Source organism: Cynoglossus semilaevis, chromosome 3, assembly GCF_000523025.1.
Source record: "Cynoglossus semilaevis isolate Cse_v1.0 chromosome 3, Cse_v1.0, whole genome shotgun sequence".
NCBI lineage: Eukaryota > Metazoa > Chordata > Actinopteri > Pleuronectiformes > Cynoglossidae > Cynoglossus > Cynoglossus semilaevis.
In genome coordinates this window covers 7933690-7952968 of record NC_024309.1, presented here as the reverse complement: position 1 = coordinate 7952968, position 19279 = coordinate 7933690, and the positions used below count along the sequence as shown (strand labels likewise).

Here is a 19279-nt window from a genome sequence, read left to right as displayed (position 1 = left end):
CTGCACATGTTAATAAGGAAGGAGCATTGGGATATATTTTTTTAGGAAAAAGAAAAATGAGGGAGATGGTGATGTCATCAGTGTGCATTATCAAAGTTGGGATCTGGGGGGGAGGGTTGTGTTTGGGGCCCAGGAGTGAACCTTTGGCTTTGCCAGGGAGACTGTTTAAGAGGATTAGTCAGTCACCACACCTTTGTTGCATTATGCACCGCAGTGGAAGGCAGTGCTGTGAGGACGTCTCGCTGAGCCTCCTGACAGTCAAATAGAAGTGGATCATCATTCATCTGATCCCACGTCAGTATTTCTGTCTTCAAGGACAAAAGTTTGGGAAAAAAATGTTCGTCACTAACATCAGTATAAATAATCCAAAGTGTTTGATCACAGACGGTGCCGCAGTGTCACTGCAACACTATAGTCAGTTCCACAACATTAACTGCTCATGGCAGAGTCACTGGATCAGATAAGGCTGAATACAGTGTATTTGTGGTGGTCTCATAGACTGTATGTTAACAGAACCAATGTACTGGACAAATTGCGATTACAAAATGAAAAAGACAGACATTGAAAAAAAAAAAGAAGTAGAATACTCGGCTTAGGAATTATTGCCTGTACCACAATTGAATTAAGTCATTTCCTCGTGGTCTGGTAAAGACATGGAGTTGGAGTTTGCAGCTACACTCTGAAAGTGATGACTTTAGCGCACAAGAGTTGTGCTGCTGTTACTGTATAGGGAGCTAGAAAAGAGCAGAAGGCAGTTTAGTTATAGGTAGGATTCATGGGATTAACAGGTCACATACTGTACATACATAAATACTAGTGTATAAAAACAGGCTAAAATGAGGTGCTAGGCAGCATCTTTCTGCTAATAAAAAGTGTAGTGCTTTGTCTCTAATTTGCTCCTCTACTGTTGGTGTGAAAGGATGTCTAAGCTAAAACAAGAATTTCATAATTATTTGATATGACAATAACTTTTTTAAGTATTGTTTGTTTGTTTTTTTCTCATAGACCTCACATGGGCGTTATTAAGCTTGCTTATCACTTGCTGTTGTTGTTTCCACTGTTCTTGTTTGGGGTTTTTAGGTTTTTAGGGTTTGTTTGTTTTTCTGTTGTATTTCAGATCCATTTTACTTTTTCACTTTTTACTTTTTTTCTTTTTTTAACATAAACCCTCCTGCAGTGTCACTAGGGTTCAGTTAAGCCTTTGAAAGATTAGCTGTAAAGATTTTTTGATCTCTATGACTAGACTAACTAGTAGTTAGACCAAAACTTTTGTTATCACTGTGCTACCCTTTGAAGTATTTTTTGTCTAAACTGAGTCGCTCTTAAAAACTTTTCGCTGTACAACGATTCTTTGTCCAGTGTGAGTTACTATTTGGTTTTCTATCGATGAAGAAAGTTCAATGGTCTCATCCTGCCACACAGGCTCAGATTGTGCTGCCCTGATAACACCCTCCTCCAGGGGTAATCCTGACAGACTGCTGCCCCTTCGTGCCCACACTGCTACAGCGCAGCAAGAAACTGAGGAGAAAATCTCACATCTCATTTCTAACACCGATCTCCGCGGCCCAAAATGCAATTTATGAAGCCCCCTCCCCTGTTCACTGCAGATGGGTTAAATATTACATCAAAGAGTCTTTAATGTTTCACAGTACCGCTCACGTTTCTTCTCAGTATCAAGTTCAAAACTAGCGCAGGCTTCATTTTTACAGTAGATTTAATGGATCAGTGTCCATAATCACATTAGCACTGGCTTAACGTATAACAAATTTCACCAGAGCAGCATCAAAGACCTGACCTCTTGTTATAATCAGGTATAGCATCTTTTTCTCCACTGGAGATTTACGTGTGGGCTGAATAATACGGGGGGAAACAAGAACGGTCAGGGGCTGATCAGCTGCAGTGTGTGTAGGCTGCAGATTAATCCACTCTTTTTTTCAACTCCTCTGTTCAGCACAGAATCTCTAAAAACCAAAAGCCTCTGTAAAGGCCGGGGTTTGGAGGAAGGTGGTCTGACGAAAGGGATGCTGTTTTCTTTTAAATGAAGAAAGAGAAAGCATGATGTATGATGTCTCGGGTAAGAAACACCACCACGGTCTTTCACTCAGCACTTCCTGCGCTGGGCCAACAGGACATCAATGAATAATACAGATTAGCCAAAAATTCAAACAGACAAACTGCAGACAAACTAGAATTGATGGCTTCCACTAAGCCACTCAGGGAACAGACCATGACGTAAAAGGAAAAACATGTCGGGTTCCCCCGGCCAGGTTAATCAAGACAAGCCCCTCTGTGTGTGTGCGCGTGCCTGTGCGTTTGTGTGTGTGGACAGAGGTTGATTGCCTTCTTTTGTGTGGCTAGCGTGTGAATGCATTGCTCATTCATAATATGCAATCTTATTTTACTGCTGATTGTATTCGCCGGACATACATACATACACACACACACAGACACACATGCACACACACAAGGTATGTGGCCGCATCGGTCTCTACCCAGCATTGCATAAATAAACAGGGACCTCCCATAATCCATCATTCCTGTATGCAGTGGGAGTGTGCCCAACACAAACATGGCTCCTGTTTTCTATCTGTGAGAGAGGGACTGTGTGAGGGCCAGGATGGGTAGCACCATTTTGTTAGTGTTCCCTGATTGTCCATGACTGTGAAACATAAACCCACTGCGCTAAATGAGGATTATACAAATGAGCTTCCTCTGAACCCTTTTATTTTGTCCCTGTGTCCTGTTGTTAAGACAACATGTAGCTTTGAAGTCGCCCCATGATGGTTCAGTACGTGGAGACACAAGTTTCCATTGTTTTCTTTGAGTATTTATTTTTAGCTACACCCCGCAACGTTGGTGCAAATGAGCAGGGACGCTAAGATAATTGTATGCAGTGTTTCACACACTCCCACGTTCATAGAAATAGACAGAAAAGTTCTACGCTCTGTCCACGGACTGACTGGAAGCAGAGGATGATTAAGTACCAGAGTTTCCCAAATCAACATCCAATAATCCCCAAGTCGAATCACTGTTTTATTGCTGCCGCTCTGAAGACAACAGTGTGTGACTGTGGCTGTTTAAGTGTGAATTGAAGACCAAATACATTTTATTGATGATCTAAAAAACTATGAGAGATTTAGATTCTGCCTTTATATGTATTAACTCCTGGTTTGATTAAATCTGAGCTTGTGATTGGACCACAGTACTAGTGTGCCCTTAGAGACACACAGGTTGTGGTATTGTGGAAAATTATCCAATTTCGCTTGTCATTGGTCTAAAAACTATTATTTGAGAACCAATCAGCCCTCAGGGTTTTGCTCCCCATGAAAAGTGTTTGGACATCCTTGGCCTGCAAAGACTTTCTTATTGCAACTATCTCCATATTGCAGCTACATCTATTTAGGAGAGATGCTAAGACTGTACTCAACAATCTGCTCATTCATTGCACGAGGACTTTATTTACAGAACCCTGTGGGTAACGCAATGCCACGCTCTGATCCTGCACACCAGCCCACTGCGTGTAATTATTCTGGGCCTGCTCACCAATCTGTCACTGCCCAAACTCATTTGTAAGTGTGCGAGTACAGTGATTAAAGAAACGTATGCACCATTGCAAAAAAAAAAAAGGTTTCTTCCATCTCACCCCTCACCCCTCCCCACAATACTTCACATTTGTTGGAGCAGGGGGGTTTCTCAGAGAATAAGGCGAAGCTGCCATGTCAGAATGAGAAGGGACGACGTGTACAGATCGCCAACGCGGCCGATGCATCTCAGACACTGGTGCAGCAGTCAAGTTGGAATAATTAAAGACATACAGCATCTCAGGGCTTCATTAATCATGGTTTATATGAACTTTGAAGCCCTAATGAAAAACAGCCCCACTCTCTGGGTTTATTGTGTCTGTACAAATTGAGGGGACGGCACTGACCCCTCCACCTCCTCCTTACCCCCGAATCCTCCGCTCTGGCTAGCTGTTACAGGAAGTCTTGATGGAAAACAAAAAGATAAGACTTGGTGAAATGTGTCTGGCTTCAGACAGATCATCAGTACTGGTCGTTTTTTTTTTTTTTTTTTTTTTACAGATGCAGAACTCTGGTCAATTTATTCAGTGTTACATGTTATGTGCAGTGGAGATTCATCTTGCAGTATCACATATCATCAACTTCCATTCACTATTAGCTTCTCAGATTCTCACTCTGCTCTTTAGTCCTTGTGGAGGTGCATTACAGTCAGATCAGAGCGAGAGATTACAAGCTATTAAAGATCTTAGTGCCAAAAGAGAAAAAAATTACAGAAAACTTGTCAACGCCAGACTGGCGCTCTCTCTCTCTCTCTCTCACACACACACACTCTCTCTCTCTCTCTCTGCTATTTTTCTCCTGAAGAGAGCGAGGTAATGTTTAACTCAAAACATTTCATCCCAATGGCTTGTGACTGGTGTCTGGCAACTTTTTGAGCCGTGAGTCACAGCTCCAAGTATGTGCAGCTTCACAAAAGCAAAGGAAGAAATTAACGTGAGACTCTCCAAGCGCAGGACACATGTGTCTTCTCACAATAAAAGTCCCTTTGGCAGGTTTACATCACTTGAAGTCCATGAAGTGTAGGAAATAGTCTGTAGAGGAGACAGATGGGGGAAATCCATCATTTGAAGCCCAAAGGATGAAGACATCTTTATTTCATTCTCAATGACAAGTTCTACCTGAGTGTGCAGTAACCTTCTCTTGGTTCCTTAAGGAAGCTTTCAGCACCAATTTTGACTCCTCTAAAGGCTATGTCTCCATCAAAGACTAGATATAAGAAACGGTCACAGTCTGTGAAACCAGCTGTTTGTTTCAGGCAGTTATTTTGATAAAAACTCTGCTTGCAGGCTGTATATACATGAGGAAAGATGGTTTCTACTAATTGGAAGTTATTGTACAATCAGCGTCATTCAATTTGGCCACTATGCCATCACTTGGAGAGTCTCTGTGTGGCCTAGGCTGTTGCAGACTTGTTTACTTATTTACAGAATTATCATAACTGAATTTAGGACTATGTACTGTATAAAAGCAGTTTTATAGGACGCTGTACTCTCTCTGTAAAGGCCTGGTAATGTTCACCAATTCGGTTCCCTACAACCAGGATCCTGTTTGATTGTATTGCACTTCATCATTTACGTACTGTCCACTTTATTAGGTACGTCTGTTCAGTTGCACAAATCAACTTGCTGCTTTTTTTCTTGAACTGCTATTTACACATGACAATGAGTTTCCCTCTTAATGTCCTGATTGCGGTCCAGTAGAGTGTTTTTGATTTACACCATGAAAGACCAATGACAAATCTGCATCACGTGTGTTTTTCTGTATGGACTTAAAATCCTCAAAGACAAAAACAATCCAGTACTTGGAACATTATAGCTAATAAAGTTGCTTTTTAGTGTATAAAGAAGAAATAAATTTGCTGAGTCAAATTAAACCGAAAGAAAAAGATTCAAATCTAGGAATTTTCTGCGGTGACGTCCATTTATTCCCTCTCTAAAACTAAAATGCATCATGTTATGGGGTGACTCTGATAAAGTCCACCTGACACATGAAAGTTAAAGTAACCTCTTGGAGTAAACAAGTCAGAATGTTCCAAGTTTGGCTGAATACTGAAGAAAGCGGTAGGTAAATTAGGTCTGATTCTAGAGCCAAGAGGCTTTATTCTCTGAGGACCCTGTGGTTCGTCAGCGTTCCTCCCAGGTGAGCTCACACTGCGCCAGCCATTCACGTCCAAACCCCCACCCCCTCAAACATCATAGTCCCTCAATGTCCAAGCCAGAAAGAAACAGCGTCGTCTGCTCTCCAGCCTGACTCACACAATATTTAGCTGGTAGTCAAAACAAAATTAGCACCAGTTTGTTTTTTCTAGTTAGCTCATCCATGACCCCCGTGTTCATCATTTTTGGAGACAAGAGGAAGTTAAGTTACCACCTTTGAGCTTCTGGTAATTAGGTGTTAGTTGCTGGATTTATTGTTTTATTCCAGATCAGTAGACGTGCATTTTTAACAGGAAGGAGTGCCATATTCAACACTGGACTTTTATAAATAAGGAGTGAAAATAAGTCAAGGGTGGATGGGAGGGTGCGGGGGGAAATCATCTGGTCAAAAACATTTAACAGCTGTACAATTAAAATTTAAAAATCCCTGATAACAGTTCATAATTTTTAGGAACTATTATCCATGTAATGTACAAAAAACAAATAAGGTTTTCATTTGAATTTGTAACATGTTCAAAATCGTCGTGTTTTATTAAATTTAGTCATAGTCTACAGTACTTGGGACCTCTGTACAAAAATCAGACTAGACAATGGCGCCACCCTGTGTTTATCTGTAATACATGCTTGGTAAAGCAGTTACACCTATCGGACAGGGTGAGTAATAATTACTGTGGAAAAAAACAAACACCAGTTTAAAAAACCTGCAGAACCGGGTGTGTTGAGTGTATTCTAGCTGATCTTTAGAATAAACAGATGAATATCATAGTTTCCCAAAGAAAACGTGAATTAACTTCCTCGTACAAGCTGATATTTGAAAGAAACAAATAAACAAATGTTCATTAGTAACTGCTTAATATACTTTTAATATACAGTTTTTTATACATAATGTAGGCATGCCGGCTGGCTTGAAGGACCGTGAATACTTGAAAATAGTCTGAAGGCAAATATCTGATGATAGTGCAAAACATCTTATCAGACGTTTAACAACAAAACTGTCTGTACAAGCATCTACTAAACCTGGAAACTATTATAAAATGTTTTATTTATTTATTTGTTGGCCGTTTTTAAATATATATATAAATATAGCTCCTTTTTTGGTTGGCACTGTATAAAATATACCTGTTTGCTATCTGTGTAAAATTTTGATTGGAGTTACTGATAATTAAGTGAAGTTGATCCTAGAGTTGGTATAGGGTTGGTCAGTTGTCCAGGTGAACCGTAGAAAATGAATGAATAAATTAAAAGATGATACACTCTGTACAGGATTATAGCCATCTGATTTATAAAGTGCATAATTAACCATAAATTAAACACTAGTGCATTTAAAATTAGAAATAAAGCAAGGTCATCAAGGTTGTAGAAAGGCTCTCATTCTCCTCATGGCTTCTGTCTCCCTTCCCAGACCGTCCACTTCATCTGCATCAAACCACTTCCCCCTGGGATGCAGGTAGAGGTAATATAGTATAAGGCTGATTAGTCCCAACAACAGACCTGCATAAACCACCGGCAGCAAAAGCATCACAGACTTTATCTCTGGCCTCAGGTACATAAGCAGCAAAGGAGCCGTGATGTTAACGAGAGAGTGGAAAAAGTAGTAAATGGTCATGACTATTCTGGTGTCTCTCCCCTTGATGTTGAAAAAGGTGAAGGTGAGGATTACTCCGATGACCGCCTGGTATATGAGCTCCAGGCTTTTCGATGAGCAGAAGTTGGTTTTGAACAGGTGTGTGCACATGGTTCCCACCAGCCACAGGACACAGAGGCCAACTGTGGTGTAAACACTCAGTATGAGGAGGAGGCTGTAGCTGAGGATGTGGCTGGTGATGGTGGAGAGCTTGTACACGAGGTAGATGATAGTGGGGAGGCCAGAAGGCATCTCGTGGATATTAGGGAGGGATCTGCGTAGGCAGCGTCGATAGTCCACCAGGGCCCAGGCTGTGTTAAAGAAGGAGCAGCCCATCGATACATCTGAGAGCAATGGCAACACAATTACACAGGTGAGAAAAAAACATTGAAGTCTGGCATTGATAGAGTTAAACATGCATTGGGCCGAGGTTTTTATAAATTGATATAAGTATTGTAATTTGTGTACTTGCTGATACCAGTATCAGTATCGATGTATACCTACCTCTGATTATGCTCAGCATGTTAATACTAGTGCTTTACAACACAAACTGTTTCCTGTTTCGTTGCTTCTCCTAAATTAAACATGTGCAGTGATGTCTTATGAGAGAACACTTCATGTTGCACAGCACTTGTAACAATATTCTGAGCAAAACTGTTCATAATCTGTATGCTACGACTGTCTGTTTTAGACTAAATATATCAAAGTCTTTTTTGTTTGCTGGCAGTGGCAAATCTTAAATAACAGCACACAAAAAAATTGTACTGGATCAAACCTTTTGTAATAACTTACACTGCATGAAGGAGCATTCTCCCTGTTTCAGCACTATGTACATTTGTAACAGTAGTTGGGGAGTACTCTCCAGGAAGGACTCAAACAGTTTGAGCATGCTCAGGTCAGTAGCCAGGCAAAAGAGTCGATGGTGCTCTTCCCTTCTGTCTTTGACGGTACATGAGTCTGTTGGTTTCCACAACACTTTAAAAGATCTCCTGAGCAGGTGACTGTACCTAACAACATAACAACAGACCAAACATGATGAAAACAGTCACACAGGGTGCTACCATCACACCTCTCCTCTTGTTGTTCACTTCAAATGCTTTTTTCCTTGGATTATACAATTTAATTTAGAGGCTGTTCTTCCAGTTTATACATTTTTACAGTACCACGCTTTTGTTTGTGTTATGTATGCTACAGGTTTTGAGATTAAGAGACACTTCTGCCAACAGCTCTTCTTAATCTGGCCTGCAGGCCAATTGTGACACATGCTATTATGTGACCTGTGACTTCTGCCTTTAAACCTGTTTTTTATTCGCTTTTCTGAAGTCTAAGTTTATTTGAGCTTTCTTCTTAGCTTAGCTTTCACTAAATTTCTAGGGTAATTTACAGTTATGTATGATCTGTATGGTTTTATATATCAAATTCAAAAAATAAAAAATAAAAACAACTTGATATTTGTTAACTAGCTTTCTTTGCTAATCTTTAGAAGGAATTGAAGCAAATCCCACCAGATAATAATTTTTAAAAAAAACCTTGACAGGTTGACAGTTCATAAACTTTTATTTTTCTTTCAGCTAAAATGAGATATTTTGGCTAATTGTGTAAACATCCAGTTGTATCTGGCCAAACCTATTGGGAAAAGTTAGGGTTCTGTCTGTGAGCATTCGTTGCTCATTCTCATACCTGGTCAGGACTCCAAACCCACATACATGCAGGACAACCAGCTCCACTTTTGTTTTGTTTTCAACAGTTTCTTTTCCTTCAGGGTTTATCAGAACATCTCTCAAATCATCCAGGTACCAGGCATAGCTGAAGAGCTGCGTCACAAGCAGTCCAACCAGAATGAAGAGCACAGTCAGTCCACTCCAGGCATACTGTTCCACAAGAAAATACCCCACAGCCAGGCTTATGTCTGTTCCAACATCCACCAAATAGAGGCCCAGTCCAACAATGGTCAGGAACCATCGTACTTTAGTAAACTGACAATCTGGATAAAACATCTGGTCATTTGACGGGTTCAACTTGAGAGTCCAGTTTGGTGAATGTAGCAGTGAGGTCGTTTTCCTCTTATGTTCCTGAAGGAGAAGCTGCTGTTGGTTCCGACTGTTGGAGAAGAGTCATTTTGGTTCATCTGTAAAAGCAAGACAACAATGTCAAAATCACGACCATAACGAACGTGACCAAGTTTGAAGCAAATGTTTGTAAAAGGTGCATGAAGTTTCAGTTCTGCAGTCAGCTGCTGCTGTTGGCACATTTTCTGCCCTTTGGTTCTGCATCATAAAGACTTTATTATGTGGAGTCCTGCCCTTGATTATACCAAGTTATACTGACACAATGACATTCCAGTAAGACATGCAAAAGAAACATATTTAATTACTTTAATATTGAAAAGGTCTATAATGATATCTGTTAGTTCTGTTCTCCTATGTAAGCCTTTCAATAATAACTTATATAAAAATAAACAACTGCCACCTTCATAAGGTATTTTAACACCTACAAGTTTTTAGAATAATCAAGTTTATTTCACAAGTGGCAATACATACTGTATGTATTTATTTTCTTGAGAAACTCAATTAAAATTTTAACCTAAGATAAAGGCTACTGTCACTTTTAAAGCATCACCAGCATGATAAAATAAATACAGTAAATGTACACAAACAGTGATCTTACCAGTGCACTTTATCCATTGCTGTGTCCTCCAGTCGCATAAACAACTTCCTGCACTTCTCTTCTTTTGCTCTCTTATAACACGCCTGGCTCCACCTCAGTGATTCTTAAACCGGTGAAGCTGTGTGGTTATGTAACACATATGGTATTCTGGTGCATGTTTGTATGTGGGCTGACCAAATGCTCAGGCATGTTACTGTGTAATTCTGTGTAAGTCACCTGCTCACTGTTGAACTGAGTGGGTGAGATGAACAATGACGTGACGTCACACACACACACACTCTCACATACGCGCACGCACACATATACAGGTCTTCCTGTAATAGGCGTAACACTGTGGAAAATACTTTGGTCTGCATGAGACACATGCACTACACAATTCAGATTTTTTTTTTACAAAGACATTTGTTTATTTTACAAATGGTTAAAAAACATATACAATTACATTAAATCCCATAGTAACCAGATTTAAACTTGTGCAATTTCTCAACACAGTCATAGTGCACTGCTTCATTCTGTACATCTGGAGTAAACAGCAGCTTATGGCACCTTAAGTATTATTATTACCCTAAGGTAGTTGCTTTAAACCCAGTGTAACCTGTTCCAACAGGCAAAGTACAGACTGCTGCACTAATGATAGCTCTGTTTAGTCCACATGAGTCCAGTCTGTGTGACATCGTTGAAAAATCACATAAATGCAGTAACTGGACATTATATTGTTTACTGTTTTATGTGATTACCAGCTACTGTATGTCCTTGAAATGTTTTACACCACGTAGCACCTGATAATATTTAAATATATTTACTCTCCAGACACCACTAGTATGACCAACAACAACATACAGCAGTACAGGCCTACACTGTTCAGCTAGGCTAAGAAAATAATTTATTCTTCATATAATTTTTGGCCTATAAATTTAGCCCACATGATGAAGAAAGTTAATTCTAACTCAAAACAAAATCTTGGATCTCATTATATCCCCACACTCAGTGGGAACCTGAAAAATCTCCCCACAACAACAATAATAATAATATTTTTTTACAAAAATGTACCCAGACTGATGTCACAATTTAATATATCGTCCCAGATGAGCAAGAATAAATATATTATTTTCTGTAAATGTTATTTACAAAAGTTAATAAAAGTGAGAAAGGTGAAAGTTAAATTGTGACATCAATCTTAAAATGTAGAATTTATTCTTTACCTTTAAAGAATTGCACCAATAGTGAACTGTAAAACAATACCAAAAACGGCCAGATTTCATGATAACTTTTATTATTCCCGGTTAAGTTTTTTTTTCTGAAAGTTTTGACTATTTAAATTATAATTTAAATTTTGGAACTGGAGTTCCAATTTACCTCCGTCCAAAGCTAACGGTGGCATGTGTCCTCCTCACCTGTGAGTGGTGATATGAGCTGCAGTTCTGTCTGCTCTTCCGTTTGTAGAGAGAGTCGTTGGTCTTGCCGAGGACCCTCCCACTACACAAGAGTGACACGCCATTCAATTGCAGCCTGGCCTGAGCTCGACCGAGTCGCGAGGGACCGTGTGTGCGATCTCTCACATACGGGGAAAATAAAAAAAACATCTGCAGGGCGAAACAAAGTTAAAACAGCATCTACGCTGGAACGAGGAAGAAGAAAAGTTAAACCGAATCACGCCGAGATGGGGATCCGAAAAAAGGCGAACAAGAACCCGCCTGTGCTGAGCCATGAGTTTGTCATCCAGAACCATGCAGACATTGTTTCCTGTGTTGCTATGGTGTTCCTGTTGGGGCTGATGTTCGAGGTGAGTCCAGTCCACATGGTGCACCAGAGCTGGGTCGCGGTGGAAAACGGTTCCGGCGAGACCGGACTCCTGTGGTTGGCTGACATGGCTGTCTGGTCTTTCTCTTCACACTACTTCCTCTCCTGATCTAAACTTTCATACGAACCTTTAATTATGCTACTTTTTTGCATCGTGTCGTTTCATTAGCATCCAAACAACGTAACAACATAAATTTATTCTCAGTTTTTTGGGTTTGTTCTGTTTCGTCCTCTTTCCACCTGACTGCATCCTACGCTGTTAGTAAATATTTCAGCCACGCAACCGCAGTGTGACCATTAAAAAACACCGCGTAACTCGTGTGTGTTTGTGTTTGTGCAGCAGGTTGGACTCTTTGTGTTACATTGTGGATGCAGTCGGTTATCCATGTTGTGCAACTGCTGTGGACTGGCTTTAGTTTAGCGTAGATGTGTTACGTGGCAATCACACAGACACTCAAGAGAGGATGTCATCACTCAAACTACACACACACTCAAATGTGCTCAAAGCTCACGGTCCTAAAAACATGTGTCAATTCAATTGTAATACAAGAAAACTGACTGTTTTTGCACAATAGGAAACTTTAACTTAAAGTTGCTTCAATTTTTTTTCCTTCTTCATTCCCGGAATTTCAGCGCCATTGAAACTGTCAAGTAACCCCGTAAATAAAACTACTTCCTTCTTTTGTTTTCCAAAGTAAAATAACCGGTGATGTGTAAATGTCTCATTGGCTGCATATGGAAAACCTAATTACTTTAACAAATGATTCTCGTTAACATTTTTGTAACAAACTAACGCCACGTAGGTCTTTTAAAGAAGCGTTTCGTCCGAGTTTTTTTTCACTTTCCCTTGGTTATCCGCCAAAAACAGAATTACTACACTTTTTTAAAATTTTAAATGCATTTTTTATTTGCTCCGTTTAAAAGCTATTTTAAGTTGTTTTTTGTTTTGTTTTTTTACAATGACACAATATGAATAATTAAATCTATGGCTTATATTTAGCAGTTCCTGTGATTATAGGCCAAACGTTTTCTTCTTTTTCTTCTTTTTTTCTTTGGTGTTTTTATTTTTAATCACAGCTTTTGTGAGCCACATTTCTCTTTAAACAATTGCCAGCTATTTCTATATTTGATAAACCTTGGCTTTCTGCAGTAGGTAGACTTAAGAGTTAGTTTTCCACACGTGTGTTTGTGCATTATTTTAAAACATTTTTATATAATCTACATATGAGTGTTTTTTAATGGAGAAAAAATTGCTTAAAATAGCACGGAATTATGAGAACATACAGTATAAACACACAATGGTAGCACAAGCTGTGGCTATGTGACATAAAATGTTTTAAAGATTTAGACAGACGGTGCTAATTTGGCAATAATAATAATAATAATTGTTGTGAAAATGGAATCCAAGAATTTAATTTTAAAGAAAAAACGCCTTTTTGGCTTTAATCAATAGAAGTATTTTGTGCAGTTCTTTGTATTGTAGTTAATGCAAGTGTAACGTATTTCCCTTTCTGTCCTCAGGTTACCTCCAAGTTTGCAGTGTTGTTCATTACCGTCCAGTACAACGTCACCATATCAACAAATGGTGAGTGAAGCTGGGCTGTAATTCATGCACACAGCACTTTGGTTCATGTGTTAATGTGTCAGACCGTAACACGTACTGTAACCCTGTCTGTCAGAGTAGTGCTGCTGGAAGCCTCTCATTAAGATTCTGGAGCAGTTCGTGCACAAACTCATTTGAGAGCTTCTTCTTTTTTTTTTTCACCCTCTAGAGCTAAATTTAGTCCCTCTGATTTATAAAGTTCTCTGGTGTTGAGGCTGTGCCAGGCAAATTTGGGCTAAGGTGTAATATAGGCCTCTCATTTCCCAGCCCCTTTCATTTCAAGGTTATATATTTTCCTGTGGGTGTTGGGGCTCTGAGAGCAGCAGGCTGCTGAATCACTCCTTATCTGAACCAGACCTTGTCTCCAGACTGCCTCTGTCACTTATTTACAACCTGTACCTCACAGAACAAATGACAGGTAGAACCTACATCTACACTCACTCAGACAAATTCACGTGATCTGTGTGTGTTTTTTTTTATCTGTGAATGGTTCTGCCAACGATTGGTTTGATGCCTTTATGTAGCTCCACAAACCTTGAACTAAGAACTGTTATCTGTTTACCAATAAGTGCTCATCAGTCTGTGCTGCAGCTCACTCCCAGACTGTAGACATTCAGAGGCTGATCACACTGGTTTCTTTGTAGTGCAGACTTTGCCTAATCAACCACCATCAGTTATTTACAACTTGTTCGCAGTTAAATGCCCATCATTTTGATTGAGGTACAAGCTGTTTTTGGATGAATCAGTTTGTTCATTTTACTGGTCATAAACAACTGGCTGCAGTTACTCTTTTCTTTAAATACCATTTAATGTGTCTGATTTCATGGACATTAACAAATTGGGGGAATTTAATTATATCATGTTGTGGCTAATGAAACTGTCAAATTAATATAAATATTTTAATTATTTTAATGAATTTGTCACTTTAGTTAACAGACATAAATGACTTATTTTGCACATGTTTTCCAAGAGGTTATTTTCCATATGTTAGACATCATATCCTAACTAATGTTTTTGATTGGAATTTTCTTAATAATAATAATGATAACAATAATAACTTATATGATTTTTGTGTTTAAAATTATGTTTAACATAAAATTATTATTATAATAATATATAGTAATAATAATAATTATTATCATTATTAGTATTGTGGTTATTGTTATAATAATAACGACAATTGTTGTAATTATTATTTTCACAATAAGTCTACATGTGTCCATGTAATTAGAATAATTCAGTTCACATATGTTACTTTTTACAGTTTTCATAATTCAGTATCATTTGTTTTGTAATTTTCTTTGTATGATATAAAAACAATTGCCAAAGAAAATCCTTAAAACCTTATTTTGCCTCACATTAAATGTCTTGACTGTTAGTGAAACTCTTCAGGTTCTTTTGTGTGTTTGGCAGCTTATCTAAAACAGAAGTGGTTTATTTTTGTCTTTTTTTTATTGCCCTCTGGTCCACACCATGACTCTGCATGACTCGTGTTTCTGACTGCAGAAGGCCCAGAGGAGACAGCTGTCAACCACTTCCACCACGGCATCAAGGACTTGGCCACTGTCTTCTTCTACATGCTGGTGGCCATCATCATGCACGCCATCATCCAGGAGTATGTGCTCGATGTGAGTCAGGGAAACGCAGCGCATTCACATTCAGCCTTTTCATCAGTTGGTGGAGAGTTCTGCACCGTTAACACTCAATTTTATTTTCTTCCTCTTCCTTTGTAGAAAATCAACAGGAAGAAGCACTTCTCCAAAACCAAACACAGTAAATTTAACGAGTCAGGACAACTCAGTGCCTTCTACTTCTTCTCTTTCGGCTGGGGTGCAAGCATCCTGCTCTCTGTATGAGCTTTCGCTTTTGTTTGCAGACGTCATCAAAACACTTAAGAAAATGGTGCCTTAGTGTAACTGTGATTCCACTTTGTTCTTAGGAAAATTTCCTGTCCAATCCAGTCACACTATGGGAGGGCTATCCTCACACACTGATGCCGTAAGTTGACATGTTCTCAAAAGAATTCACTGATTTTTTTTTTATATAATAGTAGTGCCCTGTACTCTTTGCTAGTAAACCAAAAAAACGTTGATATAATAGTTGCTGTATAACATACACTCAGGATAGCGTAGCTCAAATGTGCTGAATGTTAGCCTGCAGTTATTGTGCATAAGCATAAGCAGTATGACCTTTGTAAATAAAGTTACAAAAGTGGCTTATAGTTATTTAAGAAGAAATACATTGTGAGTGTTGTAGCTCCATGTTTGTTAAGGATAAATATATGTAAATAGTTCTCTGAAAATGATCCAAAATGTATTTCAATGAGAAAAAATAAAAAGACAACAGCATAGCTAAAGCTTAGCCTAAAAGGTAACAGTTGCCTAAAGCATCACATGGTACATGAGTTGAATTTCTTTATGTTTTAATCCTGTTCCTTTTTCAGATTCCAGATGAAGTTCTACTTCATTTGTCAGCTCAGTTACTGGCTCCACGCTCTCCCAGAGCTCTACTTCCAGAAAACAAAGAAGGCAAGTTTCAGCACCATACGTGGGAATAACACGACTTTCTCCTGCTTTTGTCCACAACTCTGAGGCTCCTTCCTGTTTGCCCTCCTCAGTTTTGTTGATTTGCTCCAAACAATTGTCCTCCTTCAGTTTAATTCCACATGCGCAGCCACACTGCTGTAAATATTTTTGCCCTGACGATGCTTGTGTTTACTGCTCAGGAGGACATCCCACGTCAACTTGTCTACATCTCCCTCTACCTGGTCCACATCGCAGGCGCCTACATTCTCAAGTAAGAGCTGCTGCTACACAAAAGTAAATTCATCTGTTTCTTTCCTGTTACAAAAAAACAATCTCTTCCTGTTGTTTTTCAGCCTGAACCGTCTTTGTCTGGTCCTGCTGGTGCTGCACTACTTCATAGAGTTGCTCTTCCATGTGTCCCGTCTGGTTTACTTCAGCAATGAGAACAGACAAATGGGGTAAATTCTAAAGTACAAATATTCAGTTCAAAATTCAGTTTAAATGTGCATAATAAAACGCTGTGGATCAAGGAGTAGAAACGAAGGTTGTAGTTTGTCAACATCAACTTTCGGTCAAAGTGACAGCTCTACATGTTGTTTGTATTTTTTATCAAGAATTCCTGTTGATAAGAAATCATGATCTTTGTTCCTTGTCTTCCAGTTTCACCATATGGGCCGTGCTGTTTGTGCTGGCACGGCTGCTCACCCTGTCCTTGTCCGTCCTCACCGTGGGCTTTGGCCTCGCCAACACTGAGACTCAAGGCTTTGATTTGTCTGCAGGAAACTTTAATATTCTGTTTGTGCGGTAAGTACACTTTTTTTTTTTTACCACAATCTCAAACAGAGTCACTGCTTAAAAAGAGAAATCCTCTTTAATAAAGAAAGTTTAAAAAAACAAAACAAAAGCCCAGTGTGAAGAGAAGTGGGAGTTTTTACTCTCTTTCTGATCTGAACTTGTCAACCACTGCAAATGCCAAACCTCTCTGGGTCGTTTCCCCCTTCGGCCCAGTGTGTCAGGGTGAGATGTCCTTTTGACTCTTTCCTTCTCTTTTCTGTCTTCAGGATAACTGTCCTGGCTGCCATCTGCCTCACTCAGGCCTTCATGATGTGGAAATTTATCAACTTCCAGCTGCGTCGGTGGAGAGAGCACGCCCAGGCGCAGACCTTGAAAAAGAAACAAGCTCCATCCAAGAACAAACCAAAGAAAGACAGAGGTGAGGGGACAAGGCAGCAGGGGCACAGGGGGGTCACTGCTTCACTAAGAATTAATGTGGAAAGTCCCAGGCACTAAATTTAAGCCCTCTACAAAAAAAATTTCCTTGGCAAAAAAACGTAGCTCATAACGTTTATGAACAAACAAGGTTGAGAGAATTAAAGGTTGCAAAAAGAAATTCCATGATAAGCATGTGGTCAGATTTCTATTTTAAAATTTGTTGAAAAGGAAGGGAGAGCTCCATCACCCAAGGAACACAGTCTGTGAGGGGAAACAAACACATATAAATATACCATGATATCAAGTTCTTATTAGTTATCACTCACTACAAACTGACAGGTGCTATCTGGCCTGTAACCAGGGGGAGCTTTAGTGATGTCAGCTAATGTTTTGGCCACAAGATCAAGATCAATAGTTTGTTTCAACTCCATAACCACAAAGGATGCTGGGTATCTCAAAGTTAAAACAGTGTAAAGCACAGTAAGTAAAAATATAGGGGGGGATTTATGTTGGTTTTGAGCCTGTGCCGTGTTTACCTGGCTGTTGGTAGCCCTTTTTTCAGTTTGACTGGCTACATGAAAAAAATCACATGAAAAAACATATCATCTACAGCCACAAGAGGGCACAGTTACCATTCCAACTGATCGCTACTGCTGCACCATGCTTCAAACCAATATAGTGCAAAAAACTACCGATGTTTCTCTTGTTGAAAACATATTTTTGTTTTTCATCTCCATATACTGAGTTTGGTCATTATTTTTAGGCTAAAAATCAATTTTTGTCCTGAGGTTCCCAACCAGTGGGTCCTGGACCAGTATGTGACAGTGGTAATTTGGTCACAGGTCAGGGAGGAAAAAATAAACAACAATAAAATCTGTGCAAATTAAATAAAAAGACCACGTTTTCTTCAAATTACAAAAACGTCGAAATACGATGTTGAATAGTTTATAGAGTTATTAAGGGTAAAAACCACAGAGAGGAGAATGAAGACGTGTCTGACTTTCAAAAACTTAAAGAAAGTTTTATTAAAGTTGTCTGACCCATTTCTGGTCCGTCTTCTATTCTAACTTGATGTGTTCTTTGTCATCAGTCAATGGTGTGAACGGCGTGAACCATGGAACGGAATCACCAAAAGCGAGAAAGGAGAAGTCGTCATAAACACATTCCCTCATCCCCTCCTCACAGAACCGCCAGTCCTGTGTCGATGACGTCAGTGCCCGACTGATGGACCCTCCACCCCCACCATCATTATATTTTCTTCTCCCACCCTGCGTCTCTCCCTCACAGGGACGTCTCCCTCCCCGCTGGACTTTCAAGGGCACGGAACACATTTAGCTCTGCTTGCGCCAGTCGTCCGGCACGCTTCAGTTTGACAAACCATCACTCCTCTGTGCCATTTACAATTCAGAGAAAAAAAATGAAGAAAAAAAACAATTGAAAAACAAAAGTGACAGTTATTTAAAAAGTGCCTATTGAAACCGATTGTTATGTATAAGGTGTGTTAATTTTAAGATTTCAAGAACGATGACTTCAGTGTTGCGTGTTTCTGCCAGGTTATGCTTTACCAAGATACTGTGTATATTCCAGCTCATGTTGTGTTTCAATTATTTTTCTTGCATTTAAATCTATATCTCACCTGACTTTTCTTTTTTCTATCTTCCTCTAATTGTATTCATTTTCTTTATATCTCACCTGACTTTTCTTTTTTCTGTCTTCCTCTAATTGTATTCATTTTCTTGTCGTGCCTCACTTTTCAATGGCAGGCGTTTGTCCAACCATCTTCCCATAACCGTCTCACTAAGATCTGGTGGGAGTTCAGCCTTATTGACTGTTCAAAACCCCTAGAGGAGGACAGTAGCAGTGAAGGAAGGTCACTCAACATATTTTAAACACACAGCGAAAGTTCAGGGTGAAATAACTGGACTTAAGAAGAGTTGTGTAATCCAAGCAGATCACATTTGTAAGGGGGCGGGGCTTCATCTGGAGCCGTTTTCACCTTTTACCTTTGTTTCCTCCAACCTAGGACCCAATCAGACATCACTGCCGCTTTGATTGGACCTTGTGTGTTAAAGTGAAATGTCTCTGTTGTGTCTGTGCCACCCTGTTTATTA

General features: G+C 39.4%; 3 protein-coding genes and 1 long non-coding RNA gene across 5 annotated transcripts in view; 2 read left to right on the top strand and 2 right to left on the bottom strand.

Moving 5' to 3' along the window:
• The window catches only part of mkxa (mohawk homeobox a), a 1121182-nt gene that overhangs the window by 72084 nt on the left and 1029819 nt on the right, over window positions 1-19279 (top strand). The window lies entirely within an intron of this gene.
• On the bottom strand, window positions 6581-10783 carry xkr9 (XK, Kell blood group complex subunit-related family, member 9). Its single transcript, XM_025054742.1, has 4 exons — window positions 10029-10783; window positions 9042-9489; window positions 8154-8368; window positions 6581-7705 (listed from the first exon to the last, which is right to left on the bottom strand). Exons 2-4 carry the CDS (start codon window positions 9356-9358, stop codon window positions 7086-7088), a joined length of 1152 nt encoding a protein of 383 aa, XP_024910510.1. The 5' UTR covers window positions 9359-9489; window positions 10029-10783; the 3' UTR covers window positions 6581-7085.
• Window positions 11504-18693, top strand: tram1 (translocation associated membrane protein 1). Its single transcript, XM_008307733.3, has 11 exons — window positions 11504-11811; window positions 13350-13413; window positions 14938-15059; window positions 15165-15281; window positions 15371-15429; window positions 15875-15959; window positions 16157-16227; window positions 16310-16414; window positions 16617-16760; window positions 17018-17169; window positions 18259-18693. Exons 1-11 carry the CDS (start codon window positions 11689-11691, stop codon window positions 18324-18326), a joined length of 1110 nt encoding a protein of 369 aa, XP_008305955.1. The 5' UTR covers window positions 11504-11688; the 3' UTR covers window positions 18327-18693.
• On the bottom strand, window positions 18728-19066 carry LOC112486884 (uncharacterized). The gene is made up of 2 exons (XR_003049442.1): window positions 18861-19066; window positions 18728-18804 (listed from the first exon to the last, which is right to left on the bottom strand). It is a non-coding gene; the product is annotated as an uncharacterized LOC112486884 (long non-coding RNA).

Excerpts from the sequence above, each read along its gene's own strand:
- xkr9 (XM_025054742.1), bottom strand. The coding sequence starts at position 9,358 with ATGTTTTATCCAGATTGTCAGTTTACTAAAGTACGATGGTTCCTGACC. Across the intron at positions 8,369-9,041 it reads GGGTTTGGAGTCCTGACCAG|GTACAGTCACCTGCTCAGGA; the intron begins GTATGAGAATGA and ends TTATGTTGTTAG. Across the intron at positions 7,706-8,153 it reads AGAATGCTCCTTCATGCAGT|ATGTATCGATGGGCTGCTCC; the intron begins GTAAGTTATTAC and ends CATTGCTCTCAG.
- tram1 (XM_008307733.3), top strand. The coding sequence starts at position 11,689 with ATGGGGATCCGAAAAAAGGCGAACAAGAACCCGCCTGTGCTGAGCCAT. Across the intron at positions 15,430-15,874 it reads TATCCTCACACACTGATGCC|ATTCCAGATGAAGTTCTACT; the intron begins GTAAGTTGACAT and ends TTCCTTTTTCAG. Across the intron at positions 16,415-16,616 it reads AATGAGAACAGACAAATGGG|TTTCACCATATGGGCCGTGC; the intron begins GTAAATTCTAAA and ends CTTGTCTTCCAG.